Raw genomic sequence first — 24,468 nt, forward strand, 5'->3', positions numbered from 1 at the left:
GGATGTGATATTTTTGCCCAAGTTGTGAAACTAACGGTCTCACCCCACCTTGACTAATAAAGATTTTTATTATCTTTGTTATCTAGCTATGGCACCTAGCTCCATAATGACAAGGACTACAGGGTTCCTATTTAGGCTACAGAACTGTCCCAAATTTGCCTATAGTAGTGTGGATTAAGGTTATGTCTTATTCCTACCTAAAGCATTTAGACATTGTTATTAAATGAAGCAATCTTGTTATCCACGCTTCTTCTGAAAATGAGGTAGAAGGCTTCTAACCTGTCAGATGCTGGGGGTCAGTCAGGTGGTTTGCAGTCCCCTAGGGCTGCTCCCGGAGGCCATTCCCCATGGGCTCAGCTGAGACGTCCCTCTTTAGGTTCTGGGGGCTGGTTTGACTGGATGATGCCAACGCTCCTCTTATGGCTGGTAAATGGTGTGATTGTCCTGAGCGTCTTTGTGAAGCTGCTGGTCCACGGGGAGCCGGTGATCCGGCCACATTCACGCTCCTCAGTCACCTTCTGGAGACACCGGAAGCAGGCAGACCTGGACCTTGCCAGGGTAAGTTCTGCAGCCGATAACTCAGCGACTTCTGTTGAATACCCCAGTGTATAAAATCCTGTGCTAGGTGCTTGTGGGCAGCAAGAGCCAGAAGGGACCCTGCGCCTGACGGTCACAGGGCAGCAGAGGAGAGGACACCTATATGTAAATGAGTCCATGGACACGAGATAATCTGTAGTCTGTGTTATGACAGAGAAAGAGTAAAGTGCTACGGGAGTTGGGGCAGAAGGGACACGCTCTGGCCGAGGGAATCTGGGGCTTGAGCCAAGCAGTCAGGGGCAGGGAGGACCTTCCACGTGGAGAAGTCATGAATAGATGGGGTATTTGGGGACCAGCAGGTAGACAGGTACGTCTGGAGTGTAAGATACATTTGGGACAGATGAGGGCTAAAGCTGGTAATGTATCTCGGGCCCAAATTGGAGAGGTCTTTGACTAGTAACTGATTTGGGGCTTTTTTCCCCAGTTCTCTGGAGAACCAGGAAGGTTTTTGACCAGGAAAATTAGCTGAAAGTTTATAGGAAGGGTTCTGGGGCAACTCACAGCATTGAAGTAAGAGCTCAAGGTCACATCTCAGAGGAACAAGAGCCGGAACAGTGCTCAGCTGCACTAAACTATGGGCCGACTCCCCTCCTGCGGGCTGCAGTGCCCACCAGAGAGAATCTGATTGAGCAGCCTGGAGCTGTCAGCCATGCCGAGGGCTGTGGCTCATGGAATATAGATGTGGCTGTTGGGTACCTAGCCCTTGAAGCAGGACCATTCCCAGAAAAAAAGCATTCCAAGATGTATATCCTAGAGGCAGGTTCAGGTCTGTGTTTCATGAATGTCATTTTGGCAGCTGTAGGAAGGATGGGTTAGGAGGGGGCACAGAAGCAAGATAGGGGCACCTGGAATAGACCGGATGAGAGGTGGCAGGAACCTGGAATTGAAAGGAAAGACTGATTCAGGAAATATTTGAGATACAAAGTGGAATGGAAGTGATGTGACATTGACTCCAGGGTGGGCGAGGCTGGAGCTGTGGTGGCCTCTGTCTGAGCCATGTTGCTCGGAAGTACAGTGAGAGGGCCCTGGGAGTGAGAAGGGGCCAGGAGGCAGGGCTGAGGTGCATCGGGACCAGAGTGTGTTGGAAGCTGCGCAGCAGCCGGGAGAGGGGTGCTCCCCTTGTACCGATCCACTCCGTGTAATGATGCCGGAAGGAAACACAGCTGTGCCCACTGCAGGACATTCGGAGAAGGGAGAGGACAGATTCCTTCTGTTTGCCAGTAATGAGAGAAAGAGAGAGAGAAAGAGATCTTCAGTACAGGGCCATAGACTCTCCATCAGACCCTCTCAGGTTGGCAAAGAGTAGTTTATCGAGATCCTTGGTTATAGTAGTTTAGCCAGGTGTTTGTCTTTTTAAAACAGTGGCTCTCAGACTTTAGCAGGCAACAGAATCACCTGGAAGGCCTCAACCCCAGAGGTTCTGATTAAGCAGGTGGGGGGAGGGTGGGGCTAGAGCACCGAGAATTTGCATTTCTTTTTTTTTTTTTAAAGATTTTATTTATTTATTTGAGAGAGAGAGAGAATGAGAGACAGAGAGCATGAGAGGGAGGAGGGTCAGAGGGAGAAGCAGACTCCCTGCTGAGCAGGGAGCCCGATGCGGGACTCGATCCCGGGACTCCAGGATCATGACCTGAGCCGAAGGCAGTCGCCCAACCAACTGAGCCACCCAGGCGCCCAGAATTTGCATTTCTAACAAGATCCCAGGGGCTGATGCTGCTGGTCTCCGGGAACCACACTTTGAGAACCTAAAAGCCTAAAAGAGCACATGAGCCTAAAAGATCATCATTTAAATCCATTTTATCATCTTACGTGTAAAACTACTGTGGGAAATTGGGAATAGTATTTGCTCAAAGATAGACCACAGTACAATCCCAATTTAGTAAAAAGGCGAGGAGAAAATACATGAAAATGTCAGCAATCATTCTTTCTGGGGGGTAAGGTTACAGGTGATTGCTTTTTACTTTTTCGTTGCTTTCTGAATTTTCCCAGACTCTTCAATGAGCATGTATTACTCTGATAATCTAGGGAGTGAAGGGAAAGTAAGAGTTTTTGTTAAAATGAAAAGGGGCGCCAGAGTGGCGCAGTCGATTGGGTGTCCGACTCTTGGTTTCGGCTCAGGTCATGGTCTCAGGGTCATGGGATGGACCCTGCATCGAGCCCTGCCTCTCCGCCTTCAGCAGAGTCTGCTTAAGACTCTCACTCCCTCTGCCCCTATCCCCCTCTCTAAAATAAATAAGTAAATCATTAAAAAATTAAAAAATAAAGCAAAACAAAAAGGCCACAGCAAGGCCAGTGAATATTACACCTGTGTACTTGCTGCTTTCTAGGGGGATTTTGCGGCGGCTGCAGCCAACCTCCAGACCTGCCTGTCGGTGTTGGGCCGGGCCCTGCCCACCTCCCGCCTGGACCTGGCCTGCAGCCTCTCCTGGAACGTGATTCGCTACAGCCTGCAGAAGCTGCGCCTGGTGCGTTGGCTGCTCAAGAAGGTCTTCCAGCGCCGGCGGGCCACCCCGGCCACCGCGGCAGGCTTTGAGGACGAAGCGAAGGCCAGCGCCCGGGACGCGGCCCTGGCCTATCACAGGCTGCACCAGCTGCACATCACAGGTGAGGGGTGGCCTCCGCTGCCCGGCTGGCCTCCAGGTGCCCTGTGCCATCTCTCCACCCCGGCTTGGTTTGCCAGCTCTCTGTCCCGGCCGAAGCCCTTTTCACACTGCTCTCCTAGAATGGCTGGACAGACCTTCCATCCACATCCATGGCTGTAAACGTGGCTCATTACCACAGCTCATCAGTTTAAGGTGCACATGTTTTCACATTAACCTCCCTATGCTTGTGCTGTGTCCTTTACACAGCGGATGGTGTGGTTGAGTTGGCACTGTTTTTTCCTTAGTGGTACTTAATAGTAAACTTAAAATTGATGTCAGATCAGATTCAGTGAAATATCATTTATTTCATTCAACAAACTCCTGCCCTAATCACAGGCAGGCAGGTCAGCAAGTGAATTATGATTTCGTGTGGTAGAGGTAGCAGAAGGCTTGGGCTTCAGTTGCAGGGCAGGGTGTACTGTTGAGGAGGGTTTCGGGAAAGGCTTTCTGGGAAGTCTTGGCTTTGCGTGACAGGATGGGTAGAGTTGGCCAGCCGCGTGCGGGGGGTGTGCCTTCCAGGCAGTGGGATGTTCCCAGGGAGGAGCCCCACCTGGGATGACTCTTGAGAAGATTGCAGTAGTCCTAGAGCCAACCGGGGGGGAGGGGGGTGACGGGAGCCAGGCAGTGAGGGGCATTCGGACAGTGATGACGCCATCAGATTCTGAAGTGAGCAGATTCGCTGTGATGGCAGGAAGAAGGTGGATGGGGAGAGGATTAAGGCTGGCGTCAGGGAGTCCAGATAGGAGCAAATGTAGCTGGAGACGAGAGGGGCAGGAGAACAGGTGGAGAGAGAGAGAGCAGAAGCTGGGATTGACAGGGCTTGGGGGCCCATGGGTCGTGAGGGTCAGGAAAGGAGCGGTGAGGATGGTTCCCCGGTTTCTTGCTTGAGAGCTTGGGGGAATGGTGTTGCTGCCAACAAAGGTGAGGGAAACAGGCTGAAGAGCAGTTTTCCAGGGAGAAGGTGAGGAGTTTTGTTTGGGACGCTTGCCTGTGAGACTTGGAGGGAAATGATGAGTGGCAGTGGATGTGCTGGATCCACAGCCCAAGAAGGGAGCTTGGTCTTTGGCCTACAGTGAGGATGAAAGCTGAAGTTGCTGATGAGAGGCCTTTGGAAGGGGACCCTCCAGGGACCCAGAAAAGCACCACATATTATGAGCAGGCCAAGGGCAGGAGTCAGGTGAATGCTGCCCAAGAGATTTGGTGTTGGGGGAGAGGGCCCGAGAAGGGAGCTTGCTGTGGGGCTATTCGATGAAGGTCAGAAAGCCAACAGTGGGATGTGGTAATGGGAAGGTGATGTAAATGCCCTGGTGAAGGAGCTTCAGCTCAGAAATGGGGCCGTAGCAGGCCCCAGGCATGGAGTGAATGGAAGATGAGACCTGTGGGGCCAGCCATGGGGTTTTAACACCTGGGGTCATGGTAGAGTTCCGGCAGAGGGTCCCTGTCTGCAGACCCTGCTTCACTCTTCTCTGCCCTCTCAGTGTGCCCTCGGGGGATGGAACCAGCACCCTCCCAGGTCTCTCTGCTCAGGAGGCTGCATCCTCCCAGCTGTCATGTTCTGGAGAATTCCAGCTGGGGTAGTTCACATCACTCATTCCCTCCACATTTGCTGAGCACTCTGTGGGCCTGGCTTTATTCAAGGCACTGAGAGAACAGGCGACTAAAACCTGATCCCCTCATTGCCCTCCACCCTCCCTCCCCTGAAGAGAGAAAGCCAGATGGCGTCTCCTGGAGGAGAGTGACACCTGATGCCCATGCAGAACAAAGTGTAGGGGCTGATAGAAAGATGGGGGAGGCAGGGTGGCCCCAGGGGGAGAATGTGGGGCTGATGAGGTCAGGAGGCTTGGCTCGGCCACCGCCTGGACCTTTGACATGGGGCCACCCCTGAAGCGCAGCCTCCCTTAGCAAAGCTGGCTTGCCCTGGCCCCCTCCCCGCCCTGTAGCGAGGACCAAAGTAGCAACAGTGTGAAAGCCTCACGGCCTTGATGGGTCCTTGTGCCCGCACGAGGGCACTTCGGCCCCTGACTTCAGGGTCCCACCACATGACTGCAGCCCTCACACGGGAGCATGTAGGCAGCCTTCCTAGCTTTCCACCTGCTAACCCAAGACATGTCCAACGTCAGTGCCGTTTTGTGTTACCCCTCAAAAAGGGGTGTGCTTAGATATTGTGCATTCTTTTACAATGAAAATAAATTCACATCAATTTTTTTTCTTGTTGTTTTTCAATTTTTATTACCTCTCTCCATGTTGGGAGATGCAAGATGTTTCAGCAGAACATGGTTGTGTTTTGGAAAGTGTCACAGTGCCTACGTCGGAGTCCCATACAACGACCTGCAATCATAATTGCTCCCGTTTCCACAGCCCATGGGCCACATGTCAGGGACTTGACATGCATTTTCTCTCGTCCCCAACAACCTGTGAGGTAGAAAGGAACATACAGCTACTCGGTCACAGAGCCTTGCATCCCAGCCAGGACCATCTGATGACAGAGTTCAAGTACTTTTCTCCAGTCCTTGTGCTCTTGCTCTGATCACACTAGAGAAAACAGAAAAAAGCTCGGTTTGGAGGAATCTGTCAACGTCAGCGTCTGTTTCTGCCTGCCACAGGGAAGCTTCCTGCAGGATCTGCCTGTTCCGATGTACACATGGCTTTGTGCGCCGTGAACTTGGCCGAATGTGCAGAAGAGAAAATTCCGCCGAGCACGTTGGTTGAGATCCATCTGACTGCCGCCATGGGGCTCAAGACTCGGTGTGGGGGCAAGCTAGGCTTCCTGGCGGTGAGTACCCTGCAGCTCCCTTCTGCGGACTTGCAGAAGCGCCCTTCCCCGGCCAGGAGCTAAGATGCAAAAACGGGTGTGGGCCCTGCCTTTGGGGGCCGACTACCTAGACGGGTAGATACTCAGTCAGTGGGTCATTTCACAAATATTGAGGCACTAAACAAAGTAGATCAAAAAAACAACAAAACCCCTCCTGGCCCTTATAAGCATAAGCAGGACATTTTGGTGCCTGAAGTAAGAAGATTGATTCAGTGATACAGTGACCCATATTCAAGGGGTTAAATATATGACTCTTCTGCTCTTCAAGTGGTCATAAAAATTTTTGAGATTTTCTGGTTGTGTCTCCTGGTGTTTTTATTCACACAAAAGGTAGCTATTGCTTATCTTCTATTACTCTCAGTCCAGAAATGGAAAACAGTGCACATCTTCGAGGAGCTCACGTCAGTCCCGGGGCAGGAATGGCTATTATCAGGCGCCTGCATTGTGCCCGGCATGGGATCAGCCTTGGGAATTCACAGTCCTTGTTATCAACTAGTTCAGAGCATCTGCTGACCTCAGGCTTTCTCTTACTCTAGCAGAAAGAGACGTTTGATTCGGTGCCCGCTTTGAGTAGGCTGCTGAATACATCAGCTGTGTTCAGCACAGAGTGATCACATCTCCATTTGTTGCCATATCTCAGCCGTGGCACTGATGAGCTGATGAAAAGGAACATGCCCTGTGGCGACACTGATGTTTCCTAAAGTGTGTCACCCCAGTCTAGGTGACAGAGGGCACGGGAAAGCCCAGTGTATTTTCTGTGTCTCGCCCCTATTTCAGTGACCTTAGATAAGACATTTATTCAGCAAATGTTACCGAGTCCCTGCTCTGGACCAGGCATTCCCTGGAGTGGAAATGCAATGGTGTGCAGAATATTCGCCCTGTCCTCAGGGAGCACACAGTCTGGCAGGGAATCCAGAGGAGGAACAGGCCTTAATGGCAGTGGGTGAGTGCAAGGCTGGGGCTCATTCGGCTGCCCAGAGAGCATACTGCTCTTGACCCAGTCTTAGAGGAAGGCAAGGTGGCATTTCTGGGCAAGGCCCATTGAGGCTGAGAGCAGGATGCATGGGCTGGGCCACTTCCCTATCCCATTTGTTTGTCCTGGTGCTCTGGGCCGATGTCATCACACTTGTAACTTCTCTGCCCCCAAAAAGTGTTTTGGAGACATTAATTTTATCGAAATACAATGCACACAGAAAAATGTGTACATTTTAATTTACAGCTTGTTGAATTTTCACAAAGTGAACCCACCCATGTAACAGCAACTGCCCAGATCAAGAAGTAGGACTTGCAGGGCCCCTGGCCAGCTTGGTCGGTGGAAGATGTGACTCTTGATCTCGGGGATGTGAGTTCGAGCCCCACAGTGGGTATGGAGATTACTTAAAAATAAAATATTTAAAAAAAAGAAGAAGTAGAACTTCCCTTCACCCCCTAGCAGGCTTTCAAACTCACACTGCCCCCTATAGAGATAACCATTATTCTGAATTCTGGCACCATAATTTAATCTGCTTCTTATTTGTTATTTCTGTAAACTTTTTATTGAAGTATAATATGCATGTAGAAAAGTACACAAATCATAAATAACAGTTCAGTGACTTCACAGAGTGACTACACTCACACAGCCAGCAGACAGATCAAGAACAAAGCATGACCAGGACCCCAGAAGCATTCCTTGGGCCTCCTTGCAGTCAGCGAATCCCCCTTGTCCCACGGCCTCCAGCCAGGGTGACCACCATCCTGATCACCTCAGCTGCTGCTTCCCGTATTTGCAGTTACGGTGCTGCAGACAGGGTCACCTCACGCTCTCCTCGCCCACTTGTACAAGTTTCTCCTGAGGTGAACTCTCTAGAAGTGCTGATGCTCGCTCAGAGGGCATCAGTACCTGGAACACCGTGCTATCGCCATATTTGCATTTTCAGTAAGGTTGGGCCGAGGAGAGGAACTGATTTCTAGGAAAGTAACCGCCCCTTTCCTCTGTTGGCTTCTCTTGAGAGGGGCCAGACTGAGAGACCCAGACAGTACTTTCCTAAAGAGGAAGCAGCTTTGAATCCAGTCGAATATATTTAGCTAGCAAATGAGTCAGGCTCTGAGGGCAAACAGAGGGCTGGCCTCTGTGAAAATGGTTTAGACCAGAGGTTCCCAGTCTTTCTCAGTTCATGGCACCCTTTGTGTCTCAGTAAGTTTTTCGTGGTTGCCCTGGGCCAACAGAAATACCTAACAGTTCTGTTTATTAAATCAGTTAGGTACAGACATCTTAATACACATTTATGTCTTAACAATTTAGTAGCCGTTAAAGAAATATACACAAAATTGAAAGAAGAAATAGTATTTTTTTTTTCTTGATTATTACTGACTCCTGAGGTACACGTGTCTGTTGGGTGTTGCATACCTTCTCAAACTTTGAAATCAGAGTAACACCACCAACTTCTGATTTTCAGACAGCGCTTGCGTTTTATTACGATAGCCCCTAAAAACTCAGCTTTATGAAGATAAGACATCTTCCAGAGGAAGGTCGTGCAGTCTCACATCGAGACTTCAAACTACCACCATTTAGTAGTTTACATGGTGTCTGACTCATGTTGGGCATGGCTGTATTTACCTCAGAAATGTGAAATATCCCGTGGCGCCCCTGCGGGTTCCCTATGGTGCTTTGGGGTGCCTTGGCACACAGTTTGAGAACCATCGGGTAAGCCTGGTGTGGGAGGACACAATGTAGAATTGGGACTCGCTAGGGACTGTAGGGTGGCTCCCAGGATCTAAGCAGTTCTGAGTCTCCTGCCACAGCTGCTCCATTTGGCAGTTAGCAGATGAGTTAGAGGGGAGGGGACTCCCAGGCTAGAGCTTAGGTGGATTCTGATGTCTGTAAAATTTAGGGAAATTATCATAGGATGATAATGCCAAGGAAATTAAAAGAGCAACAGAAGTTATTCGTTCATTTTGCCTTCTAGAAATTATACTGTGGATGATTGTACCCCAGGATTTATATGTCTTATTAATTCAAACCACTAAACTCCAGCTCACGCACACACACACTGAGATGTCTTAGAACTGAGGTTTTTCTTCAGAATTAAGCTTAAAAATGTATTTTAACTTAATGATTTTCTAGATCATTCTTTGGGTTCCCCTTGCAAAACCACCTAACCAGGCTTTGTTTCTGCTTTTCTTTTCTTTTCTTTTCTTTTTTTAAGATTTTATTTATTTATTTGACAGAGAAAGAGACACAGTGAGAGAGGGAACACAAGCAGGGGGAGTGGGAGAGGGAGAAGCAGGCTCCTGGCTGAGCAGGGAGCCCGATGCGGGGCTCGATCCCAGGACCCTGGGATCATGACCTGAGCCGAAGGCAGATGCCCAACGACTGAGCCACCCAGGCAGGCGCCCCTGTTTCTGCTTTTCTTGGTGACGTTTGGGCCTTTCTGAGGGACCAGTTGTTTTCAGTTTCTCCTGGAGCAGCACGGTGCTCCCTTCCTGATCAGTAACCGTGAGAAGGTTCTCTGACCTCAGAGGCCCTGGGATGGCCACCACCCCACCCCCAACCTCTTGTCCCATTCAGGCTCCTCACTGCAGTTACAAGCTCAGATTCAGCAAGCACTTTGTTGAGGGTCAGGAGAAGGTCATGGGATTCCTCTGCATTTGTTCTCCAGTGTCCTGTCTCAAATACAGCGGTCAGCAGAGAGGAGGGAAGGTCCTTAGTGCTGCTGGTCCCGTGATGAGAGACTTCAGGGAAGTGCTGTGACAGTATTAGATTCTGTAGAGCAGTTGGGCCAGGTCATTTTCTCAGATTCAGGCAGCACTCTCCATATCTCTACCGCCCCCATGAGAGTCCGTCATCTTAGTCTGTGTTCCCTGAGTGGCACTTTGGCGGTGCTATTTCTGACCCTGGCATTCAAGTCTTCTGAAGCCGTTATATTAGCTGATGGCTACTTAGAGCCCAGTAAAGGTCAGAACCGTCAGCCTGAAGCAGACAAGGAGGCACTGCCCTCATTGTGGAGGCAAGGGCGGAAGTGTGAAGGTTGAAGTCTGCGAGCCTATCCCAGTGGCCCCTCTGGATTTTCTGAGCACTGGGTCTTGTGCTTCTACCTCCCTCCCTCCCATCCTTCTCGGCTCAGCTCCTCAATTCAGATTGTCTGCACTGGGTGTATGGGTTGGAAATCATGGATTTTAGAGTAAAAATATCCTCACTCCATAAATGACAGAATTTCTGAAAACTTGGGTAGACAGCATGCCTGCAGTTCTTCTTCCTGGAGGCCTGGAGTGATGTTACCCTGCAGGCAGAGGAGGGGCTTGGGAGATTAGGGCACTGGCTTCGAAGGGCCCAGCAAAGAGGCTCTGAGTCTCTCTCGGTCTTCCCTCACAGGCTGGTGTTCACGTCAGGGGATCATCTAGGGATGGTGCGGAAGTCTCTTCAGGGGGCTAGATAAAGCCCTTGTAAGGCCAGCTTTGGGGGGAAAGACATCAGCCATACACACGCGTGCCTGCCTGGGTCCTTGGACGAACCGTTGGCTACCCCATCACTCCAGTGCTTTCCTGAGTGAGGGTGATACAAATAACAGTTCCTAGCCACTTGCTTTGTGCTTCTCTATACTCTTAATACTCATAGCTAAAAGAGATGAAAAATTAGTCAAAGCAGACCACTCTTTTGCCTCAAAATATTCTAAAGGATAAGTAATTAAAATGACAGATAAGGAAAAGTCCCAGGACCCCAGGCTGGGGCCACCTGGCTTGGACACGGAGGCCCTCACAGGGCTGAGGGTGGACATACAGCTGCGGAGCCTCCGTGACCTCTCCTCCACGAACCGCCCCTCCTCACCTCTGCAGGTTCAATGCCAGCAGGGCCAGAGGGAGATTCCAGGAGGGTTAGGCCTACCGAGCAGGACAGGGTGCAGCGGGGGCCCTGTTGGAGGTGGTACCTGGTCACCAAGTCCAGCTGGCTCCCCCAGAGCCACTTGCCCTGGTTTCAGCGGTGGAGTTTACTTCCACGGACGCGAGGGGCCCGGCCCTCCTGTTGGTCTTGCCCCAGCCTGTCTCCACCGCGGCGGTGCTTTCTGATAGCCCCACAGTGGCTGCAGCCAGCATTCTGCCACCGTGGAATTACCCCTGGTCCTTGTCCTTCCGCAGAGCTACTTCCTCAGTAGAGCCCAGAGCCTGTGTGGCCCTGAGCGCAGCGCGGTCCCCGACTCACTACGTTGGCTGTGTCACCCCCTGGGCCAGAAGTTTTTCATGGAGCGGAGCTGGTCGGTGAAGTCGGCTGCCAAGGAGAGTCTCTACTGTGCTCAGAGGAACCCAGGTGAGAATTTTGCAGCCACTGGGGGTTGGAGAAAACCACGAGAACCCCCAGGACTTCAGGGGGACTGTGCTCCAAACTCGGTCTTGTTCTCACCTTTATTCTGGGTGCTTTGGAGACACAGAGGATGAGTGGAGTTGCTGTTCGCTGGTCCCACTGGAAAGCAGAGAACAGTAGGCGACAGGCAGTCATCAAGTGCTCAGAGTGGTGACGGGGACAGGACTCCAGGCAGCAGGGGGGATGCTGGCTTGCTGTCCCTGCTGTTTGACAGTGATCTGAGGCGACTCGCCCCGCTCTCAAACATGAGCGGCCGGTGGCTTTCTGCTCCCGGGCGCTCTCCCCTCTCTAAAGTGCGCGCCTGGGGAGAGTGAGGCGTGTTGTGCAGGAATGGCCGGGGCGTGAGCTTCCGCTGTCCTTTTTTTTCAAAAATAATCACTTACGGCTCAGTATAAGAATGGCGCACGACACCAAAAAGAAAGGATACAAGTGAAAGCCTCCTAAATCTCAGCTCCATCCCCGCGGTCTGCTTTGTCTACACTGCAGACTTCCACAAGCTTTCTCACCTCATGCAGGCTCTCTTTCTAGGCCTTGTTGCCCAGAATGTGTTCCTAAGTGTCCCTGTCAGATGGTGGCCCCCATGTCTGCACATGGGACGGGAGGGAAGGGGCTGCTGCCACCCTGCTTTGGGCCTGCCAGTTGGGAACTTGGCCATGACAGCTGTTGGCAAGCATTACAAGGCCACTCGTTTAATCAGCGCAGCCAGACCATCGCTGGCCACAAAGGCCTGGAAAACAGGAGCAGGTCTTCCATGTCATGTCAAGGCAGCAGCCACCACTTTGTTCTCCTCGGCTGACTATCCACCTTCCCACTTTCTGTTTACTGATAAGGCTTGCAACCCCAACCTTGAATGGAGGTACTGAGTACTGTGCCAGGAGACACAGCACCACTCCCCCACATCTCCCCCCACCTTCCAGCTATCGAGCAGAGTGCTTCTGGGCTTTGGTGGAAAAGGGGGTTTGATCCCCATTCAGAGAGGAGAGCTGTTTCTCAGGTTCCTCTCCCCACCCTCTGTTTTCTCTGCAAAGACAAAATGGGCTCATGAGAAGACCATCTGACCCTTTTGGCCTTTCCCCTCTTCTTCAGCTGACCCCATTGCCCAGGTCCACCAGGCCTTCTGCAAGAACCTGCTGGAGCGAGCTGTGGAGTCACTGGTGAAGCCTCAGGCCAAGAAGAAGGCTGGAGACCAGGACGAAGAGAGCTGGTAATGTCCCCAGGATGGGCCCCTGCTTCCAGCATCTGCGAGGCCCACACACCAGGCAGGAAACAAGCCCTAGTGTAGGGTCTGCAGGGAAACCAAATGATTCCTTGGTGTTTATTTCTCAAAGCTGGCAGCCGCACGAGAGTCCCATGGGAGCTCTGACCTCACCTCTTTACTTTAGCCCCAGACCGAGGCTGCTGCCTTCCCCATCCCTTCACCAAGTGGAGGCAGTTCTTAGAACAGATCAGAGATCTCACTGGGTTGCTTCGCTTTTTGGGGTGTGGAGGGGGTGAGGCCTGCCAAGGACAGAGGAATGGAATGTGGTGGGCTGAGCAGAAGGCAGACATCTGGGGGACCCAGACCTTTATACAGTGTGCCAGGCAATTTCTTATTCTTACAGAGCAATGGAGCATAGTCTTTCCTCCTCAGAGTGAGACGTGCGGGGTGGACAGGTGCCAAAGTCAGGGTCCTACAAAGCCCAGGTCCCGACTGGAGTGCACCTGAACAGGGAAGGGAGGCCAGTTCTGCCCCGTGACATCGGCAGACGGGTGGGAGGAGAGGACATTTGAACTAGGCCTTGAGGGGAGGAGTCAGGTTTTGCTGGACAAGGGATGAAAGAGAAGGGCTGGCGCATCAGGAGCAGCCCAGGGACACGTGAAGAAAGAAGGCCTGTGGAGACTGGGAACAGCGTTGGGGGCCGGGCTCAGGGTGTGTCTGGCGTGATGCAGGGGAAGGGACCAAAATGGCCATTGGGTCTTAAACTGGAGCGTCGAAGCCAGGCATGAGGGGGGGCCTTCTGTACGTTCTGATTGATGATACAGGGGGACCGTTTCTTTTCTTTCTAGTGAGTTCTCTAATGCTCTGGAGTACCTGAAATTACTTAATTCTTTTGTGGACTCTGTGGGGATTGTGACCCCACCCTTCTCCAGCAGCTCCGTGCTCAAGTCAGCCCTTGGTAAGCATTCTGCAGGGTGGCTCTGCGGGCCTCGTGTTGCTTAATTCACTCCTTCACAGCCCGTTTGTCCTAGGGGGTCCGGGGCAGTTATGAGTGTGCACTTGGGAATCTTCTCTGGATCTGAGGTGTGTATCTGTGGCCTGCACGTAGCCCCAGCCCATAGGTACCCCCTGGTGGGTGGCATTCGGGGACAGGAAATCATGATTCTCCTAGAAGTGGGACGAGGAGCAGTGAATCTCTTTCCTGGGCCCTGGCCGAGTGAGGCAGTAACCTTCCCAAGCACCCAGACTGGGCAGCAAGTGGTCCAGACACCGGGGGCTGGTGGTGGCTCACTCTCAGATGCACAGTGGCCCCCAAGGCTGCTTTTGGGTCTGACACTCTCTGCTGAAGAGGCTTTTTCGTCCGGTTATCTGTACTGCTCTGCAGCTCCGCATCGGCCGAGCCAGTGCAGCCTGCTGAACAGGACATTGGCCCCAGGACAGTCTTTGCTTCTGTCCCTAGACGGCCAGCAGGATGATGGTGTAGCAGCTCTTTCTGGGGCTGCTGGGACAGGGGGGCTATCAGGCTCCCTTCTGGCCATTCTCCCCGGGGAGGAAAAGATTCCAGAAAAGCAGCCACCCCTGACCTCTGACCCTGTGGACTGTCTTGGGGAAAGCACAGGCTCTTCCGCCTTTTATCTTACATTTCCGCCCCCCACCCCTGGCATGGCGAGACCACTAGCACCGTCATTCTGCAGCTGGGAAAACTGAGCCTCTGAGAGGGAAAGACAAGATTCTAACAAGAGCCTCTTACTGCAAACACTTGGGAAGCCCCATTTTTCATGACTGTTGGAGATTCAGGTTGTTTCCAGCATTTTACTTAAAAATTACACTAAAGGGGCGCCTGGGAGGCACAGTCGGTTGAGTGTCCAACTCTTGATTTTGGCTCAGGTCCTGATTTCAGGGTGGTGAGATCGCTCAGCGGGGAGCCTGCTTAAGATTCTCTCCCCCTGCCCCTCCTCCCTGCTCATGCGCATGCGTGTGCGCGCATTCTCTTGCACTCTCTCTCAAATAAATAAATTTTTTTTAAAAGTTACACTGCAGTGAACATCTTTGTTACTCTTTTTTTTCTCTGTTTAGGCCAATTTTTGGATGATAGGTTGCCCAAAATGGGGTTACTAGATTAATGGGAGTGAGCATCTTTAAGGCTCTTGATACACGTTGCCAAACCCTTTCCAAAAGATAGTGCTGGCTCATGTCCCACCGGAATTGTATGAGGGGCCACCCAAAGGTCCCCAGCCCATCTGCAGAAGGTAATGATGGCTCGTGCACACAGGAACTGGGCGCACGCAGCCGGACTGAGCGCTGTCAATCTGCGGGTGCCGGAGTCGTGTTTGGTACTGTTCCCTTCTAGGTCCAGATGTCATCTGTCGGTGGTGGACATCCGCCATCACTGTGGCCATCAGCTGGCTCCAGGGAGACGATGCCGCTGTACGCGCTCATTTTACTGAAGTAGAGCGTGTCCCCAAAGCCCTGGAAGTGACAGAGTGCGTAAGCCCCCTTGACCACTTACCTCTCGGGGGGGGGAATCCCAGAGGCCAGGCATGCCAGGCTCCCTTCTCCATGTTAGCAGGAGCGAGCAGGTCTGAGTGGTCACTGGGGTGAAAGGTCAGGCAGCCTGGGGACTACATGGTAGATGGAGAGAGAAAGCGAGAGGGAGGAGGAGGGCAGCACGGAGAAACGGAGCTTGGCAAGGACCCCGTCTGTGCGTCTGTTGTCCCAGCAGCTGTCACTGCTAGTTCCGGGGCCTCCTCCCCCATCCCCCATGGAGCCCCAGGCTGGAGGGAGAGCAGTGTGGCTGCTGGTGTCTTCAGAGGCTCCTGGAGAAGCCAGGCAGTGTGGTGATGGCTCACGGCCAGCTCAGGGCTTGGGAGGGCCCGAGAACCTTCTCTCGTGGGCCAGCATGGTCTCCAGTTTCCTTCCAGCTGCCTTTTAGCCCCCCATCAGCCCTGTCACTAAAAGGGCCTTGGGCCTGTAGCACGAGGCCTAACCAGAGAGCTTTTGACCTTCCTCTTGGGGGACTCACGCCTGCCTCTTGGGAGCATTTGGCCCATAGTGACGCTCCACCGTGCCTGCTGACACGGGCTGTTTCTGCCTGAGCGTCCCTAACATCTTCTGCAACTCCAGAGAAGTAGTAGAATGCTCCAAGACAGAAAAGCCCCACCAGGTCTGGTCCTCAGAGCCAAGGCTGAAACATTTCCTGTCAAGCAAAGCATTAACCAGGAAAGCAGAAAGGAGCTGAGAAAAGTAGGTCTAGGCAGGTTCTCTGAGGTAGGTCTGACACCCCAATTTCACTTAAGTAACCTGTGTTTTAAGCACCCTGACCAGTCAGCACCCACCTTGCACTCCACCCTGTGTGTGCTGTCTCCCAGCCAGTGTGCCTGAGGACATGGCAGGTCAATCGTCCAGAGTCCCCTCATGTAAGCAGCGGAGCCCTGGCATCCGCTAAGACCCTCAGCAGACATTCCTCCCCCTGAATTCAGTCCCTCTGGGGTCCCTTTGCTCTTTAGGGATAACGATGCCGTGAGACCCCTCTCCCATCCCCAGCCTCCCCAGGCCTCTCCCCGATCTGCTGTATGAGAAGAAGCTCCGTTTCTCTAGGGAGTTGAACACCCAGCTTCTGAGGGAATGGCCCCTCAGAGAGCAGGTGCAAATAATGGAGTCAATACTTCATGCCACCATAGGTGGCAACAAGTGGGATTGTGGCCACTTTACAGAGGAGGAAACTGAGGCACAGGTAGATTGTTTGACTGTCAGGTGGCTCTTTAGTGGCAGTCCTGCTGGTTGAGCCTGGGTCTCTGATCCTTTCCTCTCCGTCACATGCCCTTTCCCCAGGTCTCCCACACCCCTTCCTGGCTCCATGGTTTATTGAGTGGGTGCTTAACTGAGGCCCTCTTGGTGGCAGCTGCGTTCTGAGTTCTGAGAGGCCCCAGTGCACACGAGAGCCGGTCGCAGCCCCGAGCGGATTGATAGCGGCCTGGCCTGTGTGGGCACTTGTCCTGTGGGCAGCTGGTGCGATTGCCTTCACCAAGCCGGTCGTGCTTCTGTGAGGCAGCCAGCGCGCCTCTTCACGGGGAGGGGTTCTGGGCCAGTGGGAGGGAGGCCCGGCAACCACAGGTCGGTGTCAGGGGGACCAGAGGTAGGTACAAAGGGCCTGGCCCAGGGGGCAGGACAGGAGAAGGCAGCCCAGGGGGCACAGCAGATGGATTAAGCCTCAGGAGGCAAGTTGGTGAGAGGGGGCACTGCCCTGCGACCCCGTCTGCAGAGGCGCACGAGTGGGAAAGGAAAAGGAGGTGAGCTCCGGGGGCCTGCGTCCTGGAGCAGCCGGAAGCAGACTGGGGATGGGGGCCGTGGCTCGGCTGCGAAGGGCCTGCCCTCCCTCTGCTCCCCTTGTTTCCTTCCCTCCAGCCACGCCGGCCCCTGGATATTCTCCATGCATCAGGGAGGACTCAGGGCCTTTGCACTTGTTGCTCCTCTGCCTGGAATCCTCCCTAGCCACACGGCTCACTCCTGTCTCCTCAGGTCTCTCTCTTCCAGAGAGGACATCCTTGACCACCATGCCTCATAAGATGCCACCTTCTTCCTCTGCTTGACTTTCTTTCATGGCGCGTACATCTCAGTGTTCAGTGCGTGTTCTCTCTGACTCCTGCACTAGAAAGTGGGCGCCCGCAGGCAGGGAGTTGGGTTGTTGGCTGCTGCATCGCCAGGCCTGGGGCTCTGCCACCACTCCCTGAATGAAGGAGCTGCTGGGGGGGGAGCCCCACCCTCATTCAGGGCTGGCACTTCGGATCTGGAGCGATTATGGCGGCATTTGAGTGGACAGACCCACGTGTCACCAGCTCAGGCCCCTCTTGCTGCCCAGGTGACACTCGCTGACCTCTTGCCTCTCCCCCCCACTGCCCAGGAGCCCCCTGGTGAAGGCCGTCTTCCACACCTGCAGAGCTATGCACACCTCACTCTCTGGGAAGGCGGACGGGCAGCAGAGTGCCTTCTGCCACTGTGAGAGGGCCAGCGGCCGCCTCTGGAGCAGCCTCAACGTGAGCGGGGCCACCTGCGACCTCACCCTCAACCACGTGAGTGCGAGCTGGCCTGGCGCCTGGGGGAGGAGCTCAGCTGTGGTGGGGAGAACACTCCGACCCACCTGGAGCTTACCCGGCCCGTGGGGCTGTCCAGAAGGCAAACCAGGCCAGCAGTTCTGGCCCAGTTGGGGTCCCTTTTAGTCCTTCGGGCAAGTATGTTTCCACCTGCACTTTTGCTGGGTTCCCTGAGTCCCGGATCCTGCTGGCCAGGGCTCTGCGTTTGCTCCAGGCAGCTTGCACGACTTCCCCCGGTCGCTGCAGGCCAGCCTTCGACTGGGCGCCTGCACGCTCCCGCACATGCCCCGGGCGCCTCCGTGGCCAGACGCACGCGTCCTTGCGGGCAGCTGCGGTGCATTGTAGTTGCATTGCATGTTCTGGTCGTACCCATGCAATGTTTCCACAGTGCATCACAGAGGCCTGCCTGGCCCTCGAGACTCTCCCTCCCCAGGCCTTGTTAGGGGGCACTGTGGTCACTGCTGGATCCCAAGGCCTGGCCGTCCCGGCAGAGGGGAGGGCAGGAGTGCCCACAACTAAAAGCTCACTCAGGAGCATGGTTTCCCTCCACAAAGGGAGGGACGAGCTGTGACCTCGAGGGTTAGACTCAGACCTTCACTGAGGTTTGGTCCCCAGTGGCTAGCGGGGCACTTCCGGCTAAGAGGTGCTCAGGGGCCTCAGATCCTGGGGTGAGCCCAGGAAGCGTGCCAGCCCTACGGGACAAGCCATGTGCAGGGAGGGCCCAAGAGTAAAGGCCCGTGGAGGAGCCCTGCGTCCTGGAGCAGCCGGAAGCAGACTGGGGATGGGGGCCGTGGCTGTGGTGCCTCTCCGCTGCTGGTCTCCTGTAGAGTTTGTCTTCGTGAGAGAACCAGAGAGTCTCAGCTGAGTTTGGGGAACGTGAGAGAGGCCGCGGCACCCTTAGGGCATTTTCTATGGGAAAATGGGCCGAGAAGAAGGAGACCCCATGGAGCCAGGCATCTCTCAAAGGACATAATCCAGCCCCAGGCTGCTACCCCCATCCACAGGTGCTCCCTATAGCGCTCACCTTTTAGAAGTGTCAGGTTTTGTTTGAAGAGGAAGGCCTCATCCGTGTCCCCCTGAGGCTATCATCAGCCAGAAAACACAGTGGCAAAGGGACAGGACACTGGGCAGGCACGAGGCAGGGTCCAGGTTGGGTCCAGTGCCCTGGCGAAGGGGCAAGAAGGGGAATATCCTCAGGAAGCCCATCTGAACTGGAGGGCCACGTGTGACCCCCCTCAAAAAGGACTGGGCTGCCTCCTCGCCCTCACTGCTCCCTGGTGCTGACGGGAGCCAGGCAGGCGGCCCGGCCTCGTGGGCCCCCACTCGTGCGGCGTCCATGCTTGCAGCGGCTGGCATTGACTGCTCCCCAAGCCCGGGCGCGGGACACACACACAGTGCCCTCATGTACCACAACAGCCTTGTGGTGCCCTTTCCATGGATGAGGAGACTGAGGCCGGGAGGTTTAGTCGTGTGCTGGTCGGTGGCAAAACCACAATTGATTTAGGTCTGTGGGGCTAAACCAAGCATTCAACTGCTCCGTGGTTCCACCTGCTCTCACTCCCGTTTCCCCAACCCTAGGGACCACTCGGGCCGAGCCTTGGCTGCCTTCTCTTGACGTGAGCCTCTCCTCCTCCTCCATCTCCTGGCTATGCTTCCATTTCAGGCCCTTCGATCCTACTTGAGGGGCAGGGCCGTGGCGCCTTTTGGGTATCTGGGCCTCCAGGCCAGCCGCGGGGGTGCTCCTGTGAGGTGGGAGGAACCTCTGCCTTCTGTCAGAGCCCTGACACACAAGCTGTGCCCCTCTCTGGGCCTCACTTCCTCCCCCACAGAATGGGAAGAACAGATCTCCCACCTGCGGCCACGGAAAGGACCAGGTGCCGTGAGCCCGAGTTCACCCTTGAGCTGTTCCCTTGCTCCCTGTGGCGTGTCTCCCAGGCTGCTGCCCCTCTGGGACTCTCCACTCCTCCTGGCGCTGCTGAGTGTCGGGCTGGGGAGCACCTGAGAGTTGCGGGGATCCCTGTCCCAGCAATAGGCCAGTCACCTCTCTCCTCCCTCGTGGCTCACTCGACAGGTGGTCCAGCTGCTGACCTGTGACCTGCTACTGTCGCTGAGGACAGCACTCTGGCAGAAGCAGGCAGGAGCCAGCCAGGCCCTGGGCGAGCCGTACCACGCATCGGGTGCTGAACTGGCCGGCTTCCAGCGGGACCTGGGCAGCCTGCGCCGGCTGGCACACAGCTTCCGCCCGGCGTACCGTAAGGTGAGGCCCGGCCGGCAGGGAAGGGCGGGGGGGGGCGCCCTGGAACCCAGTGGGGCGCCAGTGTGGGGTTGCAGAGTGGGTCCTCTGAGGTCTGCCAGCTAGCCTGTCGAGCGCTGGGCCGGGGGCTGGGTCTCCCCTTCTTTTTTTTTTTTTTTTTAAAGATTTTATTTATTTATTTGAGAGAGAGAGAATGAGAGAGAGAGTACATGAGGGCGGGGAGGGTCAGAGGGAGAAGCAGACTCCCCACTGAGCAGGGAGCCCAATGCGGGACTCGATCCTGGGACTCCAGGATCATGACCTGAGCCGAAGGCAGTCGCTTTAACCAACTGAGCCACCCAGGCGCCCCTGGGTCTCCCCTTCTGCATGTGTTAGTGGGGTACCCCGGGCCTGGGGCGTGGCAGCGAGCAGGCCGCGTGGCCCATAGGCGGGGTGCCCCTCACCTGCGGAACCTGCGGAGCGCGAGGGTGGCAGGAGCTCTGGCCCTGGGATGGCTGGGAAGGGCACGGAGAGAGCTCTGCTCTGGTTTTTCTAACTGGTGTCAGAGTGACAGAATCCTCCTAGAACTTCATTTCATTCCTTTCCTGAGCCGCTGGGGGCTGTGGTTCTGCCGCCTGACCGCCCGTCACATCCCCGTGGTGCCAGCCACAGGATCTGAGAAGTCCCTGAGGGCAGTTGTATAATTGGGCTTATTGGACCCAAATAATTTCCTTGTTTTATTTTTATTGCTAATTAGAGTAATGTACTCACCATGGTTTTGCCTGAATTACTTTCGAAAATCTCAAGTGAGAAGGGCAGAACTGTCAGTGAGGGTGGGGGAAGGGCACGAACGAGCAAGGCTGCCTGCTCCTTGGGCCCTCACAGGGTCACATGTGGCTCCCGTGTGCAGTGAGCCAGGACGGACAGTGGACAAAACACACATAATCACCGGGGACCCACCCTCCGCTGGGGACAAGAGGAGTGTGCCCTAGGGTTCGGGGCCCCGTGGTCTGTTCGGGGCGCGGCTGGCATCACAGGCCTTCTCCTGAGACACCATTTCCACCCTGCTTGCCCGCTGCTGACACTCTTTAGTGCCCCCCCCGTAGCCTTCCTACAGATGGAGATACGAAGGTATAAAGGAGCCTTGAGATTTTAAGGAATCCTAGATCTAGGCCTGGCCTCCCATTCCCCAGTGACTCGTATTTACAGAAGAGCTGCACTTGCACCTGGAAACCTTCTGGCCTCGCTTTCTGAAGCAACTGAAGGAAACAGGACCAAGCCTCCCTGGTGCCCACCCAGCTAGCCCCCCCTCCTGCTGCCCCTGTCTCACCCCACCCGGGTCTCAAGCTGGAGGCAGCCCCCCCAGGACTTGAGGCTGCACCCAGGCCTCTTGTCTTCCAACCCAGGGGGCGTGTCCGTGCTCTCTCTGTGTCCAGAGAGGGGAGCAGTCCTCTTCGTCTTTCCTGGCTCAGGCTCACGGCTGCCCCCCCCCAGCCTGCCTGTGCCGTGCTCCCCGCTCCTGGCTGGGACTGGAAGGCCCAGTGAGCACGGGGAGAGCAGGGCAGGGTCGTGTGGGCGGAAGGGCTGCCGTCGGGGCGGCCGCTGAGGTGCCGGGAGAGGCACCTGCTGGGGTCCGAACGGCCGTGTCCCCCTGCGCCTCCCCAGGTGTTCCTGCACGAAGCCACCGTGCGCCTGATGGCGGGAGCCAGCCCCACCCGCACCCACCAGCTGCTGGAGCACAGCCTCCGCCGGCGCGCCGCGCAGAGCACCAAGCACGGTGAGCCGGCCGGCACCCCGGCCCTGGGCCTGCTGGGGCCCCTGCCTGAGCCCCAGCGGGTAGCCCCACTGCAGTGTTCTCGGGGGGGGGGGGGGGGGGCCCCCGGGGGGGCCCCCCGGGGGGGGGGTGGGGGGGGGGGGGGGGGGGCGCGAGAACAGGAGCAGCCCGAGGCTCGGTTCGGCGGGGGCTGCTGGGGAGAAGCTGGGAACGCCGGAAGGCTGCGGTTTGGTCGGGCTGTGGGTCTAGCCTCAGGAGCGGGGAGATGTTGTCCCAGCACTGGAGGGGGGGGGCGTGTCCCCGGAGCCACACTGCATGGGGGGGCGTCTCCCACCCACCACCGAGTACTAGCTGCAGGGTACCAGCCACGATCCTCCGCGGTCGTCCGTGGCCCGGGGCGGGCACTGGAACCCACCTCACTGGGTGCCTGAGGTCCCATAAGCGTGCCCACAGCAAGCCCTTGGAACAGCCCCTGCGTCCTGGAGGGCTCTCGGTGACTGGTCCCTCCACGTATCTCGCCCTTCCCGCAGGAGAGGTGGACACCTGGCCCGGCCAGCGAGAGCGGGCCACCGCCATCCTCCTGGCCTGCCGCCACCTTCCGCTGTCCTTCCTCTCCTCCCCGGGCCAGCGGGCGGTGCTGCTGGCTGAGGCGGCCCGCACCCTGGAGAAGGCGGGTGACCGGCGCTCATGCAACGACTGCCAGCAGATGATTGTCAAGCTGGGGGGCGGCACGGCCATCGCCGCCTCCTGACCCCTGGGCTCTGCCCACCTCAGCCCGCTGCCTCCCTCGCCCTCCTCCCTCTGTCTCTCGGTCTCTCGCCCTGCTCCCTCTGGGAGTTGTGGGATGAGCCTTGTCTCCGGAGCTGTTGCCTGCCGAGGCTGGTGGACCACCTCAGCCTGGTAGGCCCCTGGGCCGAGCCCCCCAGAGCTGCTGTGGAGAGCTGCCGTGGTCCCGGGGCCCGCGGGGCTGGCAGAGGAAAGCCAGGGCAGGGCAGGCATTGAGGAGCTCCCTGACTTGAAAGCAGCGGGGGGCTCCCAGCCTGCTTGGCCCCTGCCTCCAGCCCTCAACCCTTCCCAGCTCTTCTCTCCCCGAACAGCCCCCTTTCCTGCTTCCTGGTTTTTTATCAGGCTTTCCCCGTGGGGGACATAGGTCTCTGGGCACCAGAGCGCTTCACCCTTGGCACTGTGCCCAGCTTGCCCCTTTCCCCCTTTTTATACAGATGTTTTTATATCCGTGTGCTTGGGTTTGCCGTGATGCAGGGCTGAGTTGCTGTGGCATCTTTATTTCTCCCCTTGGGTCTGTGTCCCCTCCCCTGTGCCTGACAAAGCCAGTTCATTGTTTTCTCTTTATTACACAGGACAGCCAAGGAAGGAGGGGAGCCCAGCCCTGGGGAGGCAAGTGGGAGGCAGGGGGCAGGCCTGGGGTTGGATGAAATAATGTCGGAATTATTTTTTAATTTTTTAAAAAATAAATGGTATCTTATTTAATTGTCCTGTTCCTTCCCACTCCCCCCGCCCCCTGGGATGCCAGCCCAAGCTCAGGGTAGGCCCAGGGGGCTGGGAGACATGAAGCCACCCAGCGGGACTGAGGACCAGGGGCCTTCAGTGTGGGTTCTCAATTCCCTCCCACCCCAACTCCTTCCTCCAACTCCACCTCCAGTCTATTTTTATCCCTAATTCTGGACCTGAAAATAAGCCAGGGTGGCAGGGACCAACCCCCAATCCCTCTCCATCCCTTTTTGGGGTAGACACTAGGAATAAGGCCCCCTGCCTTGACGGGGGTCCTGGGAGGAAAAGTCCCACTTTTCTGGATCCCCCCACCCGGGTTGGTTCCTCCCGAGGCCATTTCTAGCAGGACCCGAGGACTGCCTGAGACCCCAGAGCCTGCTGTGAGGCTGAGAGGGGCTGCCTTCCCTCCCCGCCTGTGCAGGGGCCCCAGCACAGACTGGGGGGTACACGCAGCGGGGGCTCCCCCTGATGCCGAGTGCAGGCTGGAATGGCTCGGCTTGGACCTTACCCCCTTTCTGTCTCTGCTGCCCCTCCCCACACACAGTCATTTGTGGTCCCCGCCCTACCCCCGCCATGAGCCAGCCCTTGTGTCATGTGTATATACCGTGCCTTTTCTCATTATTGTTTAGGGGTGGGAGGGGGTGGTTTTTCACGGAAAAGGGGCTACACCTATGGCTTCCTTGATATGGAATCATTCACTGTGTCCTGGATGTAGGTTACTCAATAAACACAGATTGGTACCACCCAGCAGGAGGCGTGTGGGGTCTGTAGTGTGACCGCTGTCATGACTAGGTGGCTGCGTGGCTTGGCTTCCGGGGGGTCAGGGACTGAGCACAGCCCCTCCCTCTCTGCTGAGAGGCCCCTGGAAGGTTTCAGTCGGAAGGACCTTCCTCCCCCACCCACACCGTCCCCTTCCTTCCGACGCCACTGCCGGGACGGAGCCTGGGATAGAAGGGCAGCCCGAGGCGCTGCTGGAGGCCGACGTCCCTGTACCAGGACACAGCTGGCCGCTCACAGCAGCGGGGGTTTGGGATTTGGGGTGCTAAGCCCGTGTGTGCTCACCCTTCAAAGATAAATCTCCCCCCTACTGGGTGGGCTGCCCCTTAGTTTCCCCTTCCTGGTCCGCCAGTCACATCCAAGTCCAGCTCCCGTACTTCCCAGCTGGGTCACCTGGGGCAGGACCTCACCTCCGCTCCACTTCCATGTGTGCGCGACAGGGATGACAGTCCCCACCTTTGACCAAGTCCCCACAGACCTGTTGGCGGGTTTCAGTGATAC

General features: G+C 55.8%; 1 protein-coding gene across 2 annotated transcripts in view; it reads left to right on the forward strand.

The window, feature by feature from the left end:
* SREBF2 (sterol regulatory element binding transcription factor 2) overlaps positions 1 to 23,940 on the forward strand; it is a 65,679-nt gene extending 41,739 nt beyond the window's left edge. For both annotated transcript variants that reach the window (XM_032416799.1, XM_032416800.1), the window contains exons 9-19: positions 377 to 558; positions 2,925 to 3,201; positions 5,843 to 6,012; positions 11,164 to 11,332; positions 12,473 to 12,590; positions 13,433 to 13,542; positions 14,935 to 15,067; positions 17,485 to 17,653; positions 19,746 to 19,931; positions 21,573 to 21,684; positions 22,212 to 23,940. In XM_032416799.1, coding sequence (XP_032272690.1) covers positions 377 to 558; positions 2,925 to 3,201; positions 5,843 to 6,012; positions 11,164 to 11,332; positions 12,473 to 12,590; positions 13,433 to 13,542; positions 14,935 to 15,067; positions 17,485 to 17,653; positions 19,746 to 19,931; positions 21,573 to 21,684; positions 22,212 to 22,432 — 1,847 coding nt within the window. In that variant the 3' untranslated portion in view covers positions 22,433 to 23,940. The remainder of the gene's footprint in view (positions 1 to 376; positions 559 to 2,924; positions 3,202 to 5,842; positions 6,013 to 11,163; positions 11,333 to 12,472; positions 12,591 to 13,432; positions 13,543 to 14,934; positions 15,068 to 17,484; positions 17,654 to 19,745; positions 19,932 to 21,572; positions 21,685 to 22,211) is intronic.
* The last annotated feature ends 528 nt before the right edge of the window (positions 23,941 to 24,468 follow it).

This window comes from Phoca vitulina, unplaced genomic scaffold (assembly GCF_004348235.1).
Source record: "Phoca vitulina isolate PV1807 unplaced genomic scaffold, GSC_HSeal_1.0 scaffold19, whole genome shotgun sequence".
Classification (NCBI taxonomy): domain Eukaryota; kingdom Metazoa; phylum Chordata; class Mammalia; order Carnivora; family Phocidae; genus Phoca; species Phoca vitulina.